Below are 18648 nucleotides of genomic sequence, written 5' to 3' on the forward strand. Positions count from 1 at the left end.
ACCCACATAAACACAGTCAACTGAATTTTGACAAAGGAGCAAAGGTAATACAATAGAGAAAAGATAGTCTTCAACAAATGGTGCTAAAGCAACCAGACATCCACATGCAAGGAAACGAATCTAGACTATACCTTGAATGATAATGATGTGTCAATGTAGGTTCATCATTTTTTTAAAAATCTACTACTGTGATGAGGGATATTGACACTGGGGAGGCTTTGGATGAGTAGGATAGGGAATATATGGGAAATCTCTGTACTTCCTCCCAATCTTGCTGGAAACCTAAAACTGCTCTAAAGAAAAGAAGTCTTTAAAAAAATAGTATCTACATTAGAATGTTAGGAGGATTAAATTAGTAAACATGAAAACTTCTTAAACAATAACTGACACATGGTAAGTGCTCAACATATACTAACAACTAGTATAGTATGCACATAAGAGACAACCACCAGTGGCTGAACAATTGAGTACTAGAGACAAACATCAAATAAATATGACCAACACTCAATTATCACACCAAAGGATCTAACTACCACTACCACCTAACATTTTTATATGTCCTTCTGCATTTTTTACATTTAGTGTTTCATTTATTTCTTATACACATCAGAGAAAATATCACTGCCTCTTTTTCACAAATGAATAAACAGGTATAGAAATGATAAATGATAAATGAAAAATGACTTGCTCAACATAGCCTAGCTGGGAAGTAACTTCGTACTTTTTCCACAATTAACATGTATAACAAGAACTATTAACTAAATAACATTATTTTTAGGGAAAATTCTTGTGCAAGAAGTTTATCTAACTGATCTTGCTGTTTTATAAATACATTTTTATTTCATAATTATGAGAACTAATATTTAACTAATATACAGACACATTTCTATGTTTTTTTAACATTTTATTAAAAGTTGGACATTTATCTGGCTCTTAAAATACCAAATAATAAACATAATATACCAAAAGAATTGTTTCTATTACAATTATCACATTGGAGCAAAAATCTAGCAAGAGATATTTCAGGACTACACGAATACAGGGTCCCTTCAAGGGAGGATCTGACTACCTTTGTGGGTATAAAAGAAATACTGTTATGCCTTTAAAAAAGAGTAACAACATATAAATAAACAGAAAGAAGAGAACAATAGTTCTTTCTCAGAAGTCTATTTCAGTTTAGAAAGTTCTCAAAGTAAATCCTTTGGTATGTTTTTCCAATATATTCTTCAAAGTTTTAAAAACAAAACTCCTCCTGTTTTATAGTAATTCAGGATACTGCCAGTGCATCTATTATAGCATCAGAGGTGAACTCTTCTTTTTCTGTTGATGTTATAATGGAGAAAAACAATATTAGAATATATGCAATACCCACCCTCCATTAATAGAAAACCAAAGCCTGAGAGGGGAAAACATTCCATGCCTTCTGCTGTTAAAAAATAGAACCATAAGTTCCAATGAAAGAAATAAAAATATTATTAAGGTATTAGTACTGTGAATGAGAAGAGTAGGTCTTGATCTGTTACGAAGTCTCAGGCTGTCCCAACTCTCTCCTGACCCTAGATAACCATTTGCTATTCCAGACATGCACCAAGCTGTACTCATAGCTGATACCACCACTTGTCACCCACAATCCGTATCAATGAGCAGAGTATACAGAAATAAAGTCATCGAGGTGAGTAAAAGTTCCAAACCACAGGAATAAATTGCATTTAAAGAACGTACTGAAAGATCAGGCAAGTGCCAGAATCAAACATTCATCAAATGATAGAATGCTGGCCTTAGAAAAAGCCTAGAAAGTTCCTAGATCTATGTCATTTTAATAAATGCAGAACAAATCTAAAAGCCAGCAAGCAAGCACTCAAAATGGAATTAATCGGCTGGGTGTGGTGGCTCACGCCTGTAATCGCAGCACTTTGGGAGGCTGAGGCGGGGAGATTACCTGAAGTCAGGAGTTTGAGACCAGCCTGGCCAACATGGTGAAACCCTGTCTCTACCAAAAATGCCAAAATTATCTGTGTGTGGTGGCAGGAGCCTGTAATCCCAGCTACTCGGGAGGCTGAGGCAGGAGAGAACTGCTTGAACCCGGGAGGCAGAGGTTGCAGCGAGCCTAGATCATACCACTGCACTCCAGCTCGGGCGGTAAGAACGAAACTCCGTCTCCAAAAAAAAATGAAATTAATCACTATATGTAGTTGACTTAATCCTCTACTTAAGTTGATAAAAAGTAATATTTAAAATAGTCTAGAAATTTGCTAATAAGGCCAATAATAAATAGGTGACTGAATGGAGAGAAGCAAGAAAGGAGAAAAGATGGATACGTATCAACACTGGAATGAGGGAAAAAAACAAAAGCTACTCTTATCCCAAGAATTTCTTGACACACAGTATGCATAGCAGAAATTATGAACCTTTTCTCTTGATAACCATCTAGATGGTTAACCCTAGATGGTTATCAAGGGCCAGGAGAGAGTAGGGACAGCCTGACAATTTGGGAAGATGGTGGAGGGAGAAGAAAATGAAGAGAAGATGTGCTCTTCAGGTCAGCAATTCCCCACAGTGACTTAACTGGCCAGACAGGAGTCATGTCTGCTGCTTCTGGCTTAATGATGGTAATGACAAAAATAATAACAACCAACCAAGTGCTTATTATGTATTAAGTGCTTTACATGCATTATCTCATTAAGTATTCACTGTTAAAAACAGAACCCTAAGTACCAATAAAAAAATTAAATAATTAGTACTGTGAATGAGAAGAGTAGATCTTGATCTACCAATTACTAAGTCTCAGGCTGTCCCAACTCTCTCCTGACCCTAGATAACCATTTGCTATTCCAGACATACTTCTGGCTTAATTATGGTAATCATTACAGCTTTACAACATGGATTCTGTTAGCATCACAATTTACAAATGTAGTTTGGGAAGACTAAGGCATTGAGTGTGAAGTCATATAGTAACAGAATCAAGACTTAACCCCAGGTGTACCTGACTCCAAAGTCAGTGCTCTGAACTATTACGTTACATAGACTCTCCAGTCAGAAATGGTGATAAGTGGCATAGAATGCAGACGGAAGTTACCAGCATAGCAACCAACCAGATCACCTTTGAAGATCAACAATTGAGAATGACTCAATAGGGAATCCCTGATGTGCACTGTTGCACCCATCAGATGACATCAACCAATGGACAGAAAAGGCAGATGATAACTGAGGCATAGCTAATACGCAGTTTTAAATTACAAATGCAACAAAATAAGGAGCAAAAAGAAGTAGAGAAAACCAAGGGCCCTGTACTTGACCTCAGTTGAAGAGACTGAAAAAGCCATTTTTCTTTAAATGATAATCACTATTCTTTGAAATTCTGATCTGTAGGAACAGAAAGGAAATGATGTTTAGCAGTACTCACTCTTTCAGCCTAGGTTGGTTTATAGTTATATCTACCTAATTCATATATGAATGTGCTAGATTTATTGCCATTCTAAATTTTGAATCAATAAATAATTTTAACAAAAATAATTTTTGTCTTTCAAACTGTCTCCCAAAATTTTATTATTTCTATTGGTAAGTCTAATCAAGTTCCTATAAACAGACAAACACACACATATTTATATGTTAGAACCAGCAAGAGCGAACATTAGAAAATTAGTAAATTTTCCATTCTCCCACATACACTGAGAGTATACCTTAGTGCTCTATATATAGGTAAGACACATCAATGTAAGAGAATTCAGGGCAAAGGTAAAATAAATAAATGAGTAAAATAAAATTTGTTTAAAAGGAAAAAAGAGAGTGAGTGGGGGTTAGCTCAGTCATCCCTTCCAAAAGCTTAACACAATAAAATGTCTACTTCTGGCAAAATGTAATGCAACTCAAGACAGAAGTACAGATGCAAAATCATTCTTAAAAGAAGAGATGGCCGAGCACGGTGGCTCACACCTGTAATCCCGGCACCTTGGGAGGCCGAGGCAGGTGGAGCACAAGGTCAGGAGTTCCAGACCAGCCTGGCCAATATGGTGAACCCCTTGTCTCTACTAAAAATACAAAAACTAGCCAGGTGTGGTGGTGCACACCTGTATCCCAGCTACTTGGGAGGCTGAGGCAGGAGAATCACTTGAACCTGGGAAGAAGCAGAGGTTGCAATGAGCCAAGATTGTGCCACTGCACTCCAGCCTGGGCGACAGAGAAAGACTCCATCTCAAAAAAAAAAAAAAAGAGATGACTTTAACTTTCATGTGAACAGAGAACAAAGATGGCTTATTCCACACTAAAGATTTTACTTACATATTTTAATTTTAGCAACTAGGAATGTATTAAAATACTGCTTGTGTCTCAAAAGTATAGCTAAAAAAATTTTAAGTACCAAACACATTTTCTATCTTCATTATATCAACTCGTGAAAACCAAAAGTTTTCAAAGTTTAAACATGAGTTAATTCACTGTAACTGATCATAAATTGGCTTTAGGGAATTTATAGGAAGTATCTTGCAGAGATACTTTCTTGAATTGTGTGTTTAGGGCTCCACCTAGTGGTAGTAAAATAAATAGAAAAAGAAAGATAAGATATTAAAACGTTAAAATTGGTTCACTGGAAATTAATGCTTTTATCATCAAATCAAATGTCTTAACTGAGAAACTACGGCCACTTTAATTTTTTTTGGAAAGATGCTATATTCTGTAAATAAATGACTTAGTAAACATATTCCACAGTATTTTTTAAGGAAAAGTTCCCCTTTCTGATGAAAAACAAACATTCATGATGTATTATTGTGAAAAAAAAAAACCTCATCACTGGCAACATATTACATACTTCTTTTGTTAAAAATCACATAATATCCTTACACTATTTTGGGTATCTTTTTAATTCACTGCAATCGCCATTGTAAAGAATAAATCCATTACAACTGTGAAGAAAATAAAATTTATTTACTCTTTTTTACTAAAATAATGTCTACGCTTTGAGGAAAATCTGATATAATCTCAAAGTATCTAATTCAAATGTCCCGAAATTACTTATATTTATTAGAGTAGTATAGTTTCTTTTCTAGACAAAATAAAAATGGCTTTTCTCTGTCCCAGAATACTTTGTTCACTAACAGAATAGATATACTGGTTGCATAACCATAAAAAAGCATGGTCAGGGGCTACATCTGCACAGAGTGTAATGTGAGAAAGTACCTAGAGCAATTGCCATCAAAATGCTAGTCGCTGGCTGACTTTCTCGTGTATTTTACTAATGTCAATCAACAGCTTTTAAGAAAAAACAAAGACTAGCAAGAAAATGGTCTTAAAAGTACCGGAAAACTAGAAGAAATGTTGTTCAGGCATCCCTGGGCACTGACACTGCTTGTGTCAACTGACACCTTTTGGTGTCAAAGCTTTCTACAAAACCTTTATCAGAAAACAAAACTTTAGGCCAGGCACAGTGGCTCAAGCCTATAATCCCAGCACTTTGGGAGGCCGAGGCAGGTGACTCACTTGAGGTCAGGAGTTTGAGACCAGCCTGGCCAACATGGTGAAACCCTGTTTCCACCAAAAACACAAAACAATTAGCCAGTCGTGGTGGCATGCACCTGTAGTCCCAGCTACTCAGGAGGCTGAGGCAAGAGAATCACTTAAACCCAGGAGGCAGAGGCTGCAGTGAGCCAAGATCGCACCACCACTGCACTCCAGCCTGGGCAACAGAGCAAGACTCCATCTCAAAAAAGAAAAGAAAAGAAAAGAACAAAACAAAAAGAAAACAAAACTTAACTCTTTTACCCCCTGACAAAATACTATCAGTTACTTCTGACTTCCTTTGGATGCTTTTTAATGTCATTTTATACCTTTTCAAACACTAATCTATTTTCTGCCAGTTTTTCAAATGATATATTAGCCTTAAGTTTGTATTTCTATCAATAAAAAATTGCTTTCACATTCTTCTGCGCATTCTTTATTCTTCCAGTATAGGCAGTTTTACTATTATTTCACCAGTTCTTCAAATGGTATATCAAGCTTAATTTCTAGCATATCAATCTTAATTTTATATTTCTCATAATTAGTAATTAAACTTTGGTATTTCATATTAGTAAGAGTACATGTGATACTTCTTTAGCAATTTCACATTTAAACTGAATTCTTTTCAGATTCTAGGTACTAATCTTATTGACTAAAACTGAAATTTTGGTTACTAACTATAAACTAGATTTTTCTGACTATTAAATATATTTATATAAGACAACTAACCATGTGATAATTACCAGCTTTTGACAAACTAAACATTCTTTAAAATACTGCTATAAAGGCAGTTTTAAAAGCAAACACACAAAAAAAATAGAATAGAAATTACCAAAAGCTATTAAAATCATCCTATCCAATACACATCACTTGCTGTCAATCTCAAAATGACTTCAAAATATAGAATTTGGATGTATCAGTAAATGTGGTAAATTCACCAAATTCTCCTGCAACAAATTAGTTCACAATTGATTTAAAGCCAAGATTTGGAAACATTACTTTAAACAGAAGCACAAGAATTGTTACAGTTCTTTCAGAATAGGACATACCTAGGCCCCAAGTATGAAAGGGCAGTTATATAGCAAATAGTAAGCTTTCTGAGATGGAGAACATTGCCCTACATTGCCCAGATAAAGTTATCAGCAGTTTTCTCTGCCTCCCGTATGGATCCTGGAAAGTAGCAGAAGCTACACTGAGACACCCTATTTGTTCCTACCTGAGTGATCACGTTGTTTCCAGTAAATCTTTGTATTCTTTGTGATACAAATTGAGAATCTGATCTAATCTTTCAGTGGAGCAGCCTCTGCAATATCAATTTATAATCCACTTGAAACCCTGAAGTTAGACTCAGAAGTGAGACTTGAAACATTGCAACTCTCTTCAGTAGCCTCCAAATATACTTAAGAAACACAAAATTTCAGTAACAACCATGTGAGAAACAAAGAGCTAAAATATTATTTAAAGATAGTAAATAAATTATCATTAGAGAGATGGGGCCTTTTTTCATAAAGCCACATGATTTGGAATTATTTTCTTTTAAACCACAAATAGCAAAGACACCACCTCCCTATCTCATTGTTTTTTTTTTTTTTTTTTTTTTGAGACAGAGCCTCACTCATGTTGCCCAGACTGAAGTGCAGTGGCACGATCTTGCCTCACTGCAACCTCTGCCTCCCAGTTTCAAGTGATTCTCCTGCCTCAGCCTCCCAAATAGTTGGGCTTACAGGCACCTGCCATAATGCCTGGCTAATTTTTGTATTTTTAGTAGAGACGGGGTTTCACCATGTTGACCAGGGTGGTCTTGAACTCCTGACCTCAGATGATCCACTTGCTTGGGCCTCCCACAGTGCTGGGATTACAGGCATAAGCCACTGCACCTGGCCACCACCTCCCTATCTTAAATGCACAAAAGGTCTGCTCAAAGTAGCCACTCAATCTTGGAATAAAAATATTTCTACTACAGTAGTCAGCAATATGAAATACTAAGAAAAAAATCAATATAAAAGTATCACATCCAGTACTCCTAACATTTTTTCAACCATTTTATCAAATACAGCAAACATGAATAACAACTTTCCCATAACATTCCCTGATTGTGTTAGTCTGTCCTCATTCTGCTAATAAAGACATACTCGAGACTGGGGAACTGATAAAGAAAAAGAGATTTAATGGACTCACAGTTTCACATGTCTGTGGAGGCCTCAGGAAACTTACAATCATGGCAGAAGAAAAGGCCAACATGTTCTTCTTCACATGGCAGCCTGGAGAAGAAGAATGAGAGCCAAGCAAAGGGGGAAGCCCCTTATAAAACCATCAGATCTCATGAGAACTTACTATCAGGAGAATAGGATGGGAGAAAGCACCCCCATGATTCAATATCTCCACTTGGTCCCTCTCATGACAAGTGGGGATTATGGGAACTACAATTTAAGAAGAGATTTGAGCAGGGACACAGTCAAACCATATTGCTGATACTCTGCAATCCAGAAGCAAATAAGAAATACAATCGCTCCAAGGAAATAATAGGTAGGTCAAGAAAAGATTCCTTCTACCAATATTAAGTACTGTGTAAGCGCATAAGCAATAGAAACTGAAAATGAAGTGCAGAAAACAGGTATATACACAGGCAACTTTAATACAGAGCACAATTATTCCTTAAATCATTAAAATTTATCTACACTGAACCTATTCTTCAGAGAGGCAAGAAAGTAAATGAAGTAGTATTATGACATACGTCCAAAATTCTTTGCACATCTTATAATAAGAGGAAGGGTCTATACTCCCTTCCTTTAATCTGGGCAGGCTTGTGACTACTTTCACCAATGGAATATGACAGAAGTGACACTATGTGACTTCCAAGACTAGAAAAGGCCATGCAATATCTACCTGCCTCCTTTAGACACTTACTCTGGAGAAAGCCATCCACTATGTAAGAAATCTGACTATCCTAAAAATGACAAGCTGGAAAAAATGACAGCCACAGCAACTGCCAGCAATGTGAGTGAGCCATCTTGGCTGTCTAGTACAGTTGAGCCTTCAGATTACTTCAGTCCCAGCAGGTAGCTGACAGCAACCAATATCCATTTGACTACAACCACATAAGAGACCCCAACCTACAACTGCCCAGCCAAGTCTTTCCTGAATTCCTTAAAAAAAAAAAAAAAAGTTTTCATGTAGAATACAAATTACTTGGAAACTTGCATAAAATATTTAAAATAGTATTAAATTTAAAATCTTTCCCAAGATAATTCCTTTTTTCTCCATTTTTTTCCCTTTTGGCACTAATGCTTTTTGATGCTGTCCTAAACTTATTTTCTACCCCCGGATGCCCTTCCCCCTCTATATGCTTCAATACTAATTTTAAACTCCCTTCAAATTTCGGCTCAAGACAGTTCCTTAATGCTAATTTCATAAATAGCTATACTGGATAACTTTCCCATTACCAAGAATTTTCCCAGTTTTTTTTTTACATAAGGTCTATATTACACTATCTTTTATTAATATGTACAACACATCAAATTTACTCTCCCCCTACTTAGTGTATATTTTATTTTCTAAGGTCCTTGAGAACTGAAGGTGTTTTCTATTTCTACATCCAATTCACAAGTGCTGTGAGGATATAAACTACAAATCTTAATAAAAAGAACAGGCTCACTAGAGGGCACCCTTTACCAAAAAGTAACCCTAGAAATCCAAGTACAGTCGGCCCTCTGTATGAGGGGGTTCCGTATCCCTGGATTCAACCAGCCACAGATGGAAAATATTCGAGGTAAAAAAATGGGTGGTTGCGTCTATACTAAACACGTACAAACTTTTGTTCTTGCCATTATTCCCTATCCAATACAGTAAACCACTATTTACACAGCATTTACATTGTTATTAGGTATTACATGTAATCTGGAGATGACTTAAAGTACATGGGAGGATGTGCATAGGTTATATGTAAATATTATACCATTTTATATAGGAGGCTTCACCATTCATGGATTTTGGTATTCACGGCGGTTCCCGGAAACAAATCCCTACAAAAACTGAGATGATTGTGTTTTCCTTTAGTACTGCATCAAAATATGATGTGAATCTCATACTCGACCTGATCAACAACTAAGTATTATGAAATCAAAATAAAAATAAAATTTCCCCATTTTTTGAAGTGGTTTTACCCTGTTACCTATTGCTTTAATACAACTGTTTTTTAAAAAAACATAGAACAGAATCATAAACAGCACAAAAACTATCTGGCAATTCTAGGCTCCTATGGGTAAGTATAAACAACACAGCACAGAATAAACTTTTATACATTACAGAGTACCTGACATACAACAGGCATTCAAATATTGAAAGAACACATATAATAATTTTACTAAAGAATATCTTAAAATCAGTGTTTAAATTTGCAATAAATATATAAAAGTTACATATATTGAAAACTGATGGGAAATCAGTATTGATGGATAAGATCTACAAGGAATTGAATATCAATCAAATACAAACAAAAACATATTTTACTTGTCTTCTCCGTCAGCACTAGAAAATCTACAAAAGATGATTTGTTATGATTTATTCATGTTAGATGTCATATATGAGGATAATACTGAAATTACTGAACGAAAAATAACCTAAAATTTCTAACAGACCTATGAGCTTTTTTTCTGTTTTAGAGACAGAGTCTAACTCTGTTGCCCAGGCTGGAGTGCAGTGGTGTGATCACAGCTCACTGCAGGTTCGACCTCAGGCCCAAGTGATCCTCTCACCTTAGCCTCTCCAGTAGCTTTGACCACAGGTGTGCACCACCATGCCTAGCTAATTTTCTTAAAATTCTGCAGAGACGCGGTCTCTCTATGTTGCCCAGGCTAGTCTCGAGGGATCCTCCAGTCTCAGCCTTCCAAAGTGCTGGGATTACAGGTGTGAACCACCACAACTGGCCTCTATAAGCCTTTTAACCTACTTCTAAACTATATAATAGCATTAGCATTTTATAGGGGGAAAACATTAAGCAAAGTTAACGTTTAAAAAGATAATTTTTGGCAGTCCTGGCAAAGACAACATTGTATAAAGTATATCCTGAGGTGGAAGCAAGAACTTTACTAAATTGCAGAAAATTTAAAAAATGAAAGCCAGATGCAAATATATTTAATTCTAACTTTGAAACAAAGAACTCCCTGAAATACATACACATTTCTAAAGACCTTTATTAACAAGTGGCCTCAGTTTGCCGATTTCTTTGAAAAAAAGTGATAAGCTCTTATTACAAATTAAAAATGAAGTTCTTAAAAATCTCAACTTGACTAGGTATAAAACAATTTTTTTGTTTGTTTGTTTGTTTGTTTTGAGACGGAGTCTCGCTCTGTGGCCCAGGCTGGAGTGCAGTGGCGGGATCTCAGCTCACTGCAAGCTCCACCTCCCGGGTTCCCGCCATTCTCCTGCCTCAGCCTTCCGAGTAGCTGGGACTACAGGAGCCCGCCACCTCGCCCGGCTAGTTTTTTGTACTTATTAGTTGAGACGGGGTTTCACCGTGTTAGCCAGGATGGTCTCGATCTCCTGACCTCGTGATCCACCCGCCTCGGCCTCCCAAAGTGCTGGGATTACTGGCTTGAGCCACTGCGCCAGGCAGTATAAAACAATTTAAAACCCTTTAAGGTATATTGAGAAAACCCTGGCTTAAAAAAACAACACATTTGTCATTGTTACAAGTAGATAGGCATGGGCAGGGCAGGAGAGGGCTCTCCCCGCCACCCACGAGAAATGTCAGGTGATAGTTTGACAACTATCGCATTGTCTCTCTAAAAATGATAATTTGGCACCCCCACGAAGAAGCCACTTCCTGGGCATGCATGTGTGATGAGACAAAAATGGTGAAGTATGATCTTCCAGGGGCGCACTCCACCAAAACAGGAAAGGAAACCTCAGATGGGCATGCGTATCACTCCCTAAACACGCTGCGTGTGCTCAATTCCAAAGGGTAAGGAGGGCACTGGGCATGCGGAAAGTCCACCCTAAGGGAAGAATCATGGGAAAGGGGGAGCCTATGAAGTCCTAGGATCAAGGTTAAGGCCCCTTTTTTTGCTGTCTTCTTTTGCCCTCTTCTCTGTCTTGGACCTTCATGTGCCTGCTTGGCATCATTACCAAAAAGAGACGTCCACAGGGACCTTTCTTGCCAAAGACAACCTAGGAAGAACTGCAATGAAGAGGATAAGGAAAATCAAGTAGATGAGACTCAAGATCAGCAGTCACCTCACCATCAGTACTGTAGCAACTTCAATTACTGATGCAGATGCTCAGAAAAACCTAAACCATAACATGGCAAACAAATAAAAGCAGTCAATCCACCAGCTAGAATTCACCCACTCCCAAGGCTGAGCAGGGCAAGGATGAATAAATGCCGGTTCACCATCTCTACCATCATCCAGTTTAATTATCCAACAAGAAGAAATTAATAGAAAATTCCAGCAATAGGAAATGGAACAAAAGATTGGAGCTGAAGACCTTAAGTGCTTGCTTTTTGCCCACTGACCAGATAACTGGAACTATTTGCATTATCTATGCAACATAAGGTTTGTATTATTTTTACTTAAAGACATATCCTTTTCATAATGACAAAATACATTTTTAAAACTAAATATGTAATATATATACATTTAATTTGTTAAATGTTTTTCAAAGGAAAAGAATTTTGCCATATAAGTATATCCAGAAGTAGTATGGAGGAAAACAAAAATAGTGATATAAGGCTGATCCCAACTCCCATTACTGACCCTGACCACATAGTCCACTTTTATTGGTCATTTCTCAGTGCTGCAGAAGAATCGGAAAGAAAACAAGAAGGTGAAACAGGGCAATTCCCTCTCAAAAGCAGAATATAAATAACAAAACAAAAAATAAAAATCATCTTTTTCCATCCATATTAGAGCTTTGCAATCCACAAAGCAATTCTGCATACATCACTGCATTTGATATCAAGAACCTAGAGAAGTATAAAGGACAACTGGTTTTATATCTATGTCACAGACGAAGAAAATGAGGCTCAAAGAAGTTAAGGGATTTATTCAATACCCTGTGGCTTCTAAAAGGCCAGAGCTAGGTATACAATACAAATCTTAAGACTCATAAGGAATGCTGAAGGATATTACAGGACAAAAAAAAAAGGTAAAAGGAGATGACTGCAAAAACCGTCATTCAGTTGCTGACATTATTTATGTTCAATGTCGGTAATACATTCATTGCTGATTTCCACAGTATCTTTCTGATTATTATGGCAATGCCTGTAGTAATGAATTCTCTTCAAATTAAGCTCCTGCACAATGAAGGGGCAATACCAAAACATCAATACATATACTCCCTTACAAACCACAAAGGGTGGTTGCCTGCCTTCCCATTCAGGGATAACAAAAACAAAAAACAAAAAACCATTATGCAGATTCTATTAGGCTTGCTCTGTCAAACTAAAAAGAACCATCCCTTCTAGTAAGAGAGCCCTAAAAGCAAACTTGGTTTAAGTTCTTTTTTACCTCCGGAATGAATGAATGAGGGTATGAATGAAAAGGGAAGGTAGGAAAGGATTGTATTGCTTTGTTTTTTCCATCATTGAGAAAGGAAAAGGGGCATGCATAGGATAAAAGTGTCAGTGATTTTTCTTACACTAAGCAGCTCCTATCTCCTAAGGAAAACGAACTGGAGATTGGTCTCACTAAAGCTACTAGAGGCCTGTCCGGGAACTGCAGAGGAAGAAGGAACCTACATCACTTTACTGTAAGTTCATTTCAAGATCTGAGCCTCCTCTGCCCTAGCACAGGGTGGTCATACAGGATCCTCCCTTCCTGAGTGCAATTCTGGTCACATTCTTTAAACCCTCTCTCTTTTTTAGGTTAAAATTTAATAATGTTTTGACACTGCAGCTTTCACCATCTGATACTCCAGGTTAAAAGGCAAAGCACAGTGATTAAGAGCGTAGGCTCTGGAGTCAAATGGCCTGCATCCACATCTAGCTCTACCAATTACTGAGTGCAGGGGGCAAATGGCCTAATCTATCTATCCCTACCTCAATTTCCTCAGTTGCAAATGGGTATAACAATGGTACCTGATTTGCTTCTTAAGATTAAATAATGCATTTAAGTGTTTAAAACATTGGCACATAGTAAATGTTTAATAGATGTTAGCTATTATAATTACCTACATGATTACTTTTATCTCCAGGAATGAAGATCTTGACTAAGAAATTATTTTAGATTTAATATTATTTTCATAAAATTTCACACAAAATGAGAACCACTTAAATGTGCAACATAAGGAAATAATTAAATAAGCTAAGATATATGAACTTTAAAATATTAATCAACCATAAAGAATTACCTTACAGAGCGCTTATAACATAATAGGCATTGTCAATATTAAATTCAAAAAGATGAACACACAAATACAGATATACTCACAGGACAAACTCAGAAATACACACACCAAATATAGAGTACTTTTGGTTACTCCGTAAGTTTTAAGTGATTTGTATACATACACATTTGTTCTGAATTTTTTAAATGAATATTTAGTATTTTTATAATCAAAAAAATTGTACTTTTATTTCGGTGAAAAAAACAGGATGAAACTTACATACAATGTAGTCACTGCTTCACTTTACTACTATTTAATAGTAATCATCATTCAATATGTTGAATAACATAACTTTGCGCAATAAATATTCAATATTTACTACATGCCCACTATACATAGAAAAAACTCAAATTAATGTCAACAATGATTATCCTTTAGTGGGAATAAAAGTGATTCTTTTCTGCTCTCTATTCTTCTATATTTTTTAAGTTCTTCTATAAAGAAAGTTTTTGTTTTTCATTAATTCAGTCCAAAAGGATTTACTAAATCTACTGTACTCATGACATTCTGTTATGTAACACAGTAGGAACTCATGAGATATGTATGAAATCACAGGTCTCAGGGGGAATCTAATTAGGCCTATATTCAAAATATACTTATTCATATACAAAGACATACATTTACAAACAACAAAAAAAACTCTGTGTAGCATTTTAAAAGTTCATGCTATAAGAATCCAGACATATAAAATATATATGTGTGCATATCCATGTAGGATGCAGTATTCTAAGATGCAAACATTTCATGGAGGAAATAAGAGAATTCAAAAATAGGTAGTATTTGAATTGGTAGAGAAAGGAGGAGGAGGGTATTCAATCATGGGTAAAGACAGACAGGAAAGAACATGGCATTGTGTATAATTCAAACAGTTTAACTGGTATGAAAGATATCTGTTGTTACTGGGAATTTCATTGTAACTCCCATACAGTGATTCTTAATCTTTATTTAGGCTGTGCCTGGGGATAGCATGATTCTTCTATAATCAAAGTTAGAGTCATATCAAAGTTATATATAATAACTGATTATAGTTATAATCAAAGTTATAGTTCTCCCTAGGAAAGTGCGCAAACACAGCTATAATACATACCTTCTCTCTGAGAACTGCTACCCATTGACAAGGTTGGACAAGCAGCATAGTGTCTTTCAATCAAAGTACACTGTAACGGGGTGTACAATCTGATATACTCTCAGGAATTTTAAATTAACTGGAATTCATATAGTCAGGTATGTGTCTAACATATAAAAGCTATAGGTGGTCATCCTCCACCAAGCACAGAGAGAAGCAGAGAAAGTCAGACTTCACAGAAGGATGAAGACAAAGAAAGTTATCAAGGAGAAATAGAAAGAAACATGGTTTTCCACTTCTCTGTTTCAGTCTTTCAAAAAGTTTGGCTGCCCTAAAATTTTTGTAAAATACCCCAGTTACCTTCACCATTTATTTTTTCATTTTTTTCTAAGCTAACTCAAGTTGGTTTGATTAACCACAACTACAAATGTTTTTTAAATCCTGGACAAAGACGCTCACATGGGTGTGCACGTGTGGGTGAGCACACACACACACACATTTCTTACAATTAAAAAAGGTTACAGACACCTTCATCTGACTAGTACGTTAGAGCATATCTTCCCAAATGAGTAAGTTATGAGAATACCACAATATTGATCATCTCAGCTCTCGACCTAATTTTCTGTTTGTGTCATGACATAAAGAATGCTGGGAAGCCCTACCACATAATCCAGAAGTAAGGGTCAAGACATGGTTTACGTTACTAGACTCCTGAGGAAAATAGCATGTCAAAGAGGTCACCAGACTGATGATGATGATGATGATGATATGTCATATAAATTTTACACACTTTTAGTTTTTTCAAAACATCAACAATATTGTACTGCTATGTAAAAAACTGAAGTTAAGGTAAGTATCCTAAAACATTGTTGCTTGGTATTCAAACCAATGCTATATCCTGTAGCTGCAGAATAACTGAGAGTTTCTAGCAACTAAAGAGGGGAAAAAATGTATATACACAGAATCCAAAATTTTTTTTTTTTTTTTTTTTTTTTTTTTTTTTTGTGACAGGGTCTCGCTCTGTCACCCCAGGCTGAAGTACAATGGTGCGATCCCAGCTCACTGCAACCTCCACCTCCCCGGTTCCAGCAATTCTCCTGCCTCAGCCTCCCAAGTAGCTGGGATTACAGGCATGTACCAACACACCTGGTTAATTTTTTAATATTTTAGTAGAGATGGGGTTTCACCATGTTGACCAGGCTGGTCTCAAACTCTTGACCTCAAGTGATCTGCCCACCTTCAGCCTCCCAAAGTGCTGGTATTACAGGCATGAGCCACCGCGCCTGGCCCAGAATCCAATTCCTTTCACCGCGGAATACTGAAAAATATCTCTTGTTTACATAATACTCACGTTCTATGTGCTTTTCCATGAAATATTTCATCTAGTTTGCTACATGTGCTCATAAAATGCTTTATAAAATAATGCCCAGATGCTTCCTCTAATTTATTTGAAGACATTCTGTCAAAGAATTTTTAATGACAGAATTGATATACCTTAATATGTTTCTTAAAAGATACATTCGGCCGGGCGCGGTGGCTCAAGCCTGTAATCCCAGCACTTTGGGAGGCCGAGACGGGTGGATCGCGAGGTCAGGAGATCGAGACCATCCTGGCTAACACGGCGAAACCCCGTCTCTACTAAAAAATACAAAAAACTAGCCGGGCGAGTTGGCGGGTGCCTGTAGTCCCAGCTACTTGGGAGGCTGAGGCAGGAGAATGGCGTAAACCCGGGAGGCGGAGCTTGCAGTGAGCTGAGATCCGGCCACTGCACTCCAGCCTGGGCGACAGAGCGAGACTCCGTCTCAAAAAAAAAAAAAAAAAAAAAAAAAGATACATTCATATCTTAAAGGATTATATGACCCTTCAAAGCATCAAGAGCAAGCAAGAGCAAAAAAGTGAAGAACGATTTTCTCTGTATTTCTGATGTTGAATTTTACTTGACTTGTTCTCACAAATAGTATCCTGTTTCCATGCACAGGAAAAAGTCTAGTGCCATGTGTTAGTTAACATTGCTTCCTATAACTAGTGTTGACATTCTGTATTACTGACATTAATACTCACTGTAATTCTGGATAACAGCACAGCACACTGATGATCATTAATGAACATCCTCCATGGTGAAACCTGAATTCATAATCAGCCAACACAGATTTGCAATAGACTTCCTCCTTCCTGTTTTAACATTTCTGACCAAAGAGGTATCTCTTCCTGTTGACTTTTGGGCATTTGGTAAAACGTAAAAAATGAGAAATGAAAACACTCACTATATTTAATTGTATTTGTCCTCTAGGATAAATTGAATTGCGAAAATAAATTTTAATTCAAAAAGTTTAAACAATTAAGTAGATTAATGAATGCAAAAATAGACTGCTTTCCTAGAAAACTTTAGAAAATTAAACAAAAATATCAGACTGATTAGAGCAGATCTAATGTGCACTTTGCATAATAGCTTAAGAGATGAACTATATGCTTAACCCAAGTCTTTTATAGGAATCTTAATCTACAGTTAAGAAGAAATTCACTGAAGGGCTGACTTCACAGCAAAACAAAAAGAATACTGCTCAATCATAGAAAACAAAACAGAAAATTAATTGAATTTGCACTTATTATTAGTGCATTTATAATGCACTAATGATTTACAATCTAAAAACTATAAAGTCTATAAATATCTTTATTTTTCAAAATAAAGGTATAACATTAATGTTTATACACCCTAAAATTCAAAACCAAACTCATCGAACAGAAACTACAGGAGATGCAAGAAGAAAGAGAAACAAGTTAATAAAAGGGGACTTTAACATACCTCTCTCAATCCAAGAATGATCAGGTAAAAAATAACATGAGAGTTTAGAAGATATAATGAACTTAATTAATAAGACATGTATGTGTATAAAACTATGGGGCCTAATAAAAAAGAATACACTTTATTTTCAAGAGCACATAGAATGCTCATGAAAACTAACCATATATTAAGCCACTAATAAAACCTCAATTAATTTTAAAGAATAGAATAAAAACAGACTGAGCTAACTATAATGTAATAAAACTAGAAATCAGTACCAAAATTTAACAAATAAAAAAAACTCTCTATACTTGGAAAGTTATAAAAAACTCACACTATGAAAAAACTTTTGGATCAAGGGGAAAGAAATACAGTAGAACTGCTTTAAAAGAGCAATAAGGGAGATATAGGAGAACATGTAGAATACACCTAGAGCAACTGTCAGTGAAGAAGAACAGCATTAAATAATAACATCAATAAATGAATTATTTACAAAATGCAAAAAGCTAGGAAAAGAATAAAAGAATGGAAAGAATCATTAAAAATAAAAGCAGAAAAGAATGAGCTAGAAATAGAAAATGTGTGGAACTACTAAATCCAAAAACAGCTTTTTAAAAAAATCAGCAAAACAGAAAAACCACTAGTTAACCAAACAAAAGGGGAAAACAATGACTGAAATTACAAATACACAAAATTTAAATTTAAATACAAAAAAAGACTAAAATTAGGACTGACAAGTGGGATATAACCATTGAAAGAGAAGAAATTATTATTATTATTATTATTGTTATTTTTCTTTGAGACAGAATCTCGCTCTGTCACTCAGGCTGGAGTACAGTGGCACGATCTCAGCTCACTGCAACCTCCACCTTCCAGGCTCAAGCAATTCTCCTGCCTCAGCCTCCGGAGTGGCTAGGATTACAGG

The 18648-nt window shown here is 36.1% G+C and overlaps 1 protein-coding gene across 8 annotated transcripts in view; it reads right to left on the reverse strand.

Moving 5' to 3' along the window:
• Positions 1–18648, reverse strand: part of EXOC6 (exocyst complex component 6) — a 224817-nt gene that overhangs the window by 180286 nt on the left and 25883 nt on the right. Inside the window, exon 1 of one of the 8 annotated variants that reach the window (XM_030940527.1) lies at positions 17003–17101. The exons of the other annotated variants lie outside the window; for them this stretch is intronic. Within the exon in view, the coding sequence (XP_030796387.1) occupies positions 17003–17040 (38 nt within the window). The 5' untranslated portion in view covers positions 17041–17101. Of the gene's footprint in view, positions 1–17002; positions 17102–18648 lie in introns of those variants that run through there. 8 annotated transcript variants of the gene reach the window in all.

The sequence above is a fragment of the Rhinopithecus roxellana genome, chromosome 11 (genome assembly GCF_007565055.1).
Source record: "Rhinopithecus roxellana isolate Shanxi Qingling chromosome 11, ASM756505v1, whole genome shotgun sequence".
Lineage (NCBI taxonomy): Eukaryota > Metazoa > Chordata > Mammalia > Primates > Cercopithecidae > Rhinopithecus > Rhinopithecus roxellana.